Source organism: Meles meles, chromosome 8, assembly GCF_922984935.1.
Source record: "Meles meles chromosome 8, mMelMel3.1 paternal haplotype, whole genome shotgun sequence".
Classification (NCBI taxonomy): domain Eukaryota; kingdom Metazoa; phylum Chordata; class Mammalia; order Carnivora; family Mustelidae; genus Meles; species Meles meles.
This window is the reverse complement of record NC_060073.1, coordinates 57,836,892-57,844,284: the sequence shown is the minus strand read 5'-3', so window position 1 is coordinate 57,844,284 and position 7,393 is coordinate 57,836,892. Positions and strand designations below refer to the sequence as shown.

The 7,393-nt window shown below is 38.7% G+C and overlaps 1 protein-coding gene and 1 pseudogene across 1 annotated transcript; one reads left to right on the top strand and one right to left on the bottom strand.

The window, feature by feature from the left end:
- LOC123948750 (olfactory receptor 52D1-like) lies at positions 1–939 on the top strand. The gene has a single exon (XM_046015909.1). It carries the CDS (start codon positions 1–3, stop codon positions 937–939), a length of 939 nt encoding a protein of 312 aa, XP_045871865.1.
- A 4,153-nt stretch (positions 940–5,092) lies between these two features.
- Positions 5,093–6,042, bottom strand: LOC123949544 (annotated as a pseudogene).
- Between the last annotated feature and the right edge of the window lie 1,351 nt (positions 6,043–7,393).

Genomic DNA, 7,393 nt, shown 5'->3' with positions numbered 1-7,393 from the left:
ATGTCAAATAATACGAATTTCCATCCCAGTACTTTTCTTCTCCTGGGCATTCCAGGGATGGAGGCCATCCACACTTGGCTGTCAGTGCCCTTCTGCCTTGTCTACTTGAGTGCTCTCATGGGTAATTTTGCCATTCTACTTATTATCAGAGCAGATTCCAACCTGCACGAGCCCATTTTCTTCTTCCTCTGTATGCTCTCTATGGCTGACTTGATCATCTCCACTACTGCTGTGCCCAAAATCCTCAGCATTTTTTGGTTCCACGGCAGGGAGATATATTTTGAAGCCTGCCTTGTACAAGTGTTTCTTATTCATTCACTATGCAGCATGGCGTCAGGTTTTATCTTGGCCATGGCCTTTGACAGGTATGTGGCAATCTGTGATCCTCTGAGACATTCTACTATCCTGACACGTAGAGTCATCAAGAACTTGGGGCTGGCTATTGTCTTCCGTGGGGTTTTGCTCTTCAGCCCTCAACCCTTCATGCTTCGGTGGCTTCCTTACTGTAGAACTAATATCATCCCTCACACTTACTGTGAATTTATGGCTCTGATCAAGCTTGCTTGTGCGGAAACCAGGATCTGCAGAATCTACAGTCTGACTGCTGCCTTCCTCACTGGAGGTTTAGATTTCCTACTGATCCTATGTTCCTATGTTATCATCCTTTACACGGTCTTCCATCTTCCATCCAAGGCTGCTCGATTCAAGACCTTGGGCACTTGTGGATCCCATGTGTGTGTGATTTTAACGGCCTACACTCCTGCTTTTTTCACTTTCCTTACTCACAGATTTGGTCAACATGTGGCTCCTCATATTCACATCTTTGTGGCTAACATCCACCTCCTTGTTCCACCCATGGTGAACCCGATGATCTATGGCATTAGAACCAAGAGGATCAGAGATCGATTCCTTCAAGTTTTCACTTTTCACAAATTCTGAAACAAGAACCTCTTCAACTATTCTTTTACTAAGTTGTTGACTTATAGAGGAAAAAAAAAATATATTAACTCTCCTTCTAAAAGCCCAATCCCTATATCTTCTATTTTTGATATTTAAAGTATTAATTATCATTGACTGGATTTTGTTCTTCAGAGAATTTCTTGGGAAATAACAAGTTTAGGTTATTTACTCTTAACATATTTGCCTGATGATCCAATATTTCCACACTATGTGCTCTTATCTGCTATGTTTGCTCCACAGGACTATCCTATTGTTCAGTCTTATCAGCTTTATCAGAGATGTTTTACAGATTCATATTTCTGACTTTTCCTGTTGTACATTTGTAGGTCTTCTCTTCAGTAACCTGAATGTTTATATCTCCTGAATGATAAGACTGAAGGCATTTTAAATCTGTAAAATTGGAAATTGGGCTGGTTTTGGCAAAATTTCTGAACGGACGGATGAAGAAATTGTCAGGATATGCTGTGTAGAGAGTTCTTCCTGGAATTTTTTTTCACGTAGTCTTATTTTATTCTGTAAACCTATAATTACTTTAAAGTTTTTTGGGGCGCCTCGGTGGCTCAGTGGGTTAAAGCCTCTACCTTCAGCTCAGGTCATGATCCCAGATTCCTGGGATTGAGCCCCACATCGGGTTCTCTGCTCCCCGGGGAGCCTGCTTCCTCCTCTCTCTCTGCCTGCCTCTCTGCCTACTTGAGATCTCTGTCTGTAAAATAAATAAATGAAATCTTTAAAAAAAAAAGTTTTTAAATGAATTGCTTCCTACAAACATTCTTCTAGAAGACCTGATGATATCAAAAATTGTCCTATCATTTTTCTTTTATCTGTTTCCTCACTGTGGTTCAGGTTGACTCCGTTAATTCTTTGAAAATATCTGTAGTTGTCTGTCCATTCTTTGAGGGTCTCGCAAATTCTAATACTATCTCCCAATCTATATTATAAATAGGGGAATATTCTGTTCTGGTATTTTCCTATAATTTATCTTTCCAGCTACCCTTGACTGTGATATGCCTTTTTTTTTCTTTTTTTGAAGTTCAATGACTCATATTTATATGGAATGTTGTGTAGGATAATCAGTATTATATGTAATACAAAGATTTAGGCTTCTTTAAGATCTATTGTTAAAACAGTTTTGTCATTAGCCCATGTTAGTATATGTTAGCAATTTCTGCTGCAGCTAGAATACTTCTCTCCATTTATATTTATCCAATATAATGTCACTTTTTACCTTGAAATTTTTATTTCTTCTTTCTGGACAAGTGGGTTATCAGGTGCCAGGTATAACATGACCACTTTTTTGATTTCACACTTTCTCCCTTCAAAATAAAGTGCTACCTGTGTGTTCATATTTCTGGTAGTCTAAATTTCTTTTATTATCCTCTATTACACATTGCCTTAAATAAGATATGTATATTTGCATATATACAATTCTAAGAGAGGCAATGAATGGTAATGTTTGAGACAACTGCTCAGGTTTGGATCCCCAAACAACCACTTACAAACTATGTTGTAACTTATCAAGGTATGGTAGCTTTCTGCCTCAGTTTCTAGAATGATGAAATGGAGACATTGATAGGAGTTATTTCAGAAAATAGTCTTGACACTTTAAAAATTTATCCTACATGTAATTAGGTTCCACTGGAATTAATTTATCAGGATCTTGAAAAGTCAGAGCCTGGAAATAAAAATTGTTCAGCAACTGTGTTTAAATTAGAATCAGAGAAACAGGAAATAACTTCATTGTTTAGGGGTATATTTTTATTAATTCTGCTGAAAAATGATGAAAATTTGTCAGTGAACATAGAAAAGAAGAAGATTCAAGAAAGAAGAAAAGAGCCCAGTTAGAAATTAAGACTGGGTCACCTTGGTGGCTCAGTTGGTTAAGCAACGGCCTTCAGCTCAGGTCATGAACCCAGCATCCTGGGATCAAGTCCAACATCAGTATCTCCCTGCTCTGCGGGGATCCTGCTTCTCCCTCTCCCTCTACTGCTTCTCCTGCTTGTACTCTCTCTCTCGCTCTCTTTGTCAAATAAATAATTAAAGTCTTTTTTAAAAAAGCCAGAATAATATTCTCAGAATCATTTTCATATGCAGATTTATACTGAATGTACACAGATATACTTAAGATAAAAGTGATGACTTTGGCTTATGATCCCACTGTCATAGGTAAAGGTTTTTCGGATTTTTTTTTAATTTTATTTTTGTTTTCTGTATTTGTGTGTGTGAATACTAGTTAATATTGAAGAAGTGTCTTCAATTGTTTCTAGATCAATCACAACACATTCTGGTAGTCAGTACCCTAGGCCACTAAACACTTTATAGATCAGCCAGCTGCTTAATTAAAAAAGATTCACACAATGAATGTATGCTAGAATTCTACTATGGCCCAGCAAGTGCTGAGGGTGTAATAACAAACAAGGCTGATATGAAGCATATGGGCTCTTTGTTTCATATAATGTTTACCTAACAGAGAAAGGGCATTTGAGAAATTGCATAAAATAAATTATTTAACACATAAATTCAGTAAAGATTTTCACATTTTGAAAATGTGGTATAAAAATGGATGAGGTGGTCTGAGGGAACAAAAGATAGATGTCTAGAAGGATAAAGCATTCATCTCATGTCCCAGGTCTTATTGTGACCATACAAGGAAAAGAGATAACTTGATTATGTGAGTGAAGTAACAGACTTCTGGTTGTAGCAGGAATGACAGCTTTACTGTTCATAAGTCAGGAATTGTGCCTTACTGGCACAGAACAGTATTGTGTACCATGCCATAAAATAACGTTAGACATGCAAGCAAACAACTGACTCAGCTGCTTAACTGGGAAAGATGGCGCGGGCACAGTTTCCCTCACTATGACTGAATTACTACTCACATCTAAGGACCCAAATCCAGAGAAAACATTATGAAAGTTGGAGTGAAGGTAAATTTGTGCTGGGAGAAAGACTTACCTTCTCCACTTATGGACTATAAAATGGTCCTAGACATATCTGAGATAATGTGAATGATAATGCCATTGGTATGGATGATGGTTACTGGCTAAACTAACTCATTCCTCTTGGCTGGCATTAGGAAGGTATACCTGCAAGCCCATATACCAAAGGGCAACAGGCTTCGGCATTTATCAATAAGGGATATGTGTGAGGGTCCCTGCCATGAGATAGGACAAATGCTAAAGCTACATACCAGACCACAATGCTAGACAGAGCTATAGGATATGAAACTGAGCACTCAGTGCTGCAGTGACTCCAAATGCCTCAACAGCAGATCTGTGGGTTGGTTTTTACTCCACTAGAACTCCAACTCATGGAGAATTACCTAGAATCTTCTGCATCTCTCCCTGAGGGATGGAGTGTTTGTAGAACAGCCAGACTTCAAAGGGAGATGCAGACGTGATGGTACCAGTTTGACCTGGTCATGTTCTATAGGCAACAGTGTTTATATCAGTGTCACCACTGTACAGCTGGACAAAAAACTTTTAGTTGTGACTGTTACACTAGAATATTCTATCCTAGAGTTTAACCAATATTCTCTGCTATCATATAGCAGGGGATATCCCATATCACATTGGGAATGCAGACATACAGAACTCAAAATGAGAGGTCTTGGGTTGATATATTTAAAGTTCAAGCTAGGAAACTATGAATGACAGTTTCTTACTTTTATTGGAATTGACCGTGCATTAAGATAAAATGTCAATAATGGTGGGATGCAACAAAAGCAGTGGTTGAAAAGAAATCCCAAGCTTATAATGTAAATATTCCAAAGGACAAAATTTTGAAAATCAGTAAGCTTTCTTATAAAAAATTAAAAGAATTGTAAATTAAACAAAAAGGAAGACACTGATAAAGGTAAAATTATAATTTAAATGAATGAATAGAGGTAATAGCAGTCTTAACCTGAATAGATTTTATTTCATCCTAGCTATAGTTTGTGAAATAAATGCCTTTTAATAAGTGTCTGTAAGTTTTGGCATATTGAAGTAAAGCCCCTAATAATGAACATAGCTGCTTAACTGGGAAAGATGATGCAGGCACAGTTCTCTACCTAGGGGTAGAGACAGAGTTCAACCTGTCTTCCTTTCACTAGGAAGTGAAAATATTCTCTCCAAGAACATAACCATTTAATAGTTTACTGTTGGGATTGATGATTCAGAAAAAAAATCTGTGCCACACGCTTACGGATTACCTTGTTTTTTACACCATAGACAATAGGGTTGAGTGCAGGTGGCACAAGGAGGTAGATGGTAGACAGAAGAATGTGGGTAGGGGGAGCAACATGTCCAAAACGGTGGCTGAAAAAGGAGAAGAAGGCAAGAATATAAAATTCAAGGAAAACAAAAATGTGAGCTGTACATGTATTAAATGCTTTGAGCCGTGCCTCCTTTTGTTGTAGACAAAAAACAGCCTGGAAAATAAGGATATAGGAAATGAGAATAAAAATCATGTCAAATCCTAATATGGTAAAACCTACAAGGAGACCACATGTTTTATTGACTCGGACGTCTTCTGCAGCTAACTTGACCACAGCAATGTGCTCACAGTAAGAGTGGGCAATTACAATGGAATGGAAAAGGTGTAGTCTTTTGATTAAAACTGGTAAAATGCCAACAAGCACCATTGCCCGAATTCCCACAACCAGCACCATAGTAACCAGGATGAAAGGTATGAGGATGGATGTGTGTCTCAGTGGATCACAGATGGCCACATAGCGGTCAAAGGCCATTGCCAACAGGATGCCAGATTCCATGCCCTGCAAGGCATGGATGAAGAAAAGCTGGACTAAGCAAGCATCAAAGTCATAGAGCAAGACCCAAACCAGAATATGGCCAACATCTTGGGAGCAATGGCTACACAGAGTCCTATATCGGTGGCTGCCAACACTGCCAGGAAGATGTACATGGGTTGATGCAGACTGCGTTCTGCAGGGATGATGATCAGTAAAATGATATTTCCCAGAAGAGCCACCATGCATATTACGAAGAAAGAAAACCCAATCCAAAATTGTACGTGCTCTAGTCCAGGGATCCCAATTAGCATTACTGTTGTGGGGTCAAGATATGACATGTTAATGGAAGCCATGGAAGTTAGTGATCTCTCTTTTCACCATTAATTCTCATTCCTGTAGAAAGAGAATGGGAGTGGGAAGTGAAAATACACAGACCCTACTATCACTCAGACATATAGAACCTTAAGAAATAAGTTCAGTACTTTGGCTGACAATTTGGCCAGATTATTCAGAGGTTTAATGCTACATGCCAACACAGCAATAGCAAGCAATACTACAAAACCTCCACTAAAGGGGCACCTGGGTGGCTCAGATGGTTTGGCGTCTGCCATCGGCTTGGGTCACAATCCCAGGGTCCTGGGATCGAGCCCGCATTGGGCTCCCTGCTCATCAGGGGTCCACTTCTCCTTCTCTCTCCCCACTGTCCGCCCTGCTTGTGTTCTCTTACTCTCTCTGTCAAATAAATACATAAAAATCTAAAACAAAACAAAATAAACAAAACAAAACCTCCACTAGAATCATATGTGAACAAGGGAGAGTGTTAGGATTTCTGACATTTTTTGTGGAAATGGAAATCACAAGTCTGAGAACACTGATCTTTTGCATTCCCCATGAACTCTACACTCAGTTGTTTGAAATACCTTCTGTAGGCTTTCCTTCTTTATTTACTTGTAGATATCAGTTCAATTTTGCTGTAAATGCAGATTCCCTCTGGGCATCTTGTGGATCTAGAAGAACCCCATTTCTGTTGTTCCATGTAGGTGAGTACATAGCTAATGAGAGCCTTATCTTCAACCAATATTACTCCTGGTCCCAGGGAGCAGGTTATAGATCCCTGAATCTGTGACATTGGCTCTCAAATGAGGATTGGTAGGAGAGAGTCTAGCTGTATATTTACTCAGTGTTCATCATAAAGACATTGAACAAATCACTGACAGGACATTAAGTGTGGCCCTTCAAGGAGATTTGAAGAAGGTGGTCCATTTTCACAGGCAGCCAGGGATGGTTAGTTGTCTGAGTGAATTAAGTTCACTTAAGTTCAAAGTGGATTTGATGAGTGGAATAGGAAGGGTAGAATATGGAGGATGTTTTTACAGAGGGGCTTAGGAAATTAGAAAAAGAATAGAGAATCATTTTAAGATGAGTAGCAGCTAAAAATAAGATAGGATGTAGCCAGAAGCAGAATCGATTTAGAGATACCATACTCCTGGAAGAATACGATGTTACTCTCCACAAGCTAAATGTCAATGGATCACCCAGTAATCTCTGTGGAAATCATCTGGTTTCACAGTGGAAGTCTTACATTCTTATTAATAACTTTACACTATACTATGACTCTGTATTAAGATTCTATACATGATACTATGATAATTGCTGTGATTTGAATCCTGAGGCACCTCTGAATATCATGAGCTAATCTTATAT

Excerpts from the sequence above, each read along its gene's own strand:
- LOC123948750 (XM_046015909.1), top strand. The coding sequence starts at position 1 with ATGTCAAATAATACGAATTTCCATCCCAGTACTTTTCTTCTCCTGGGC.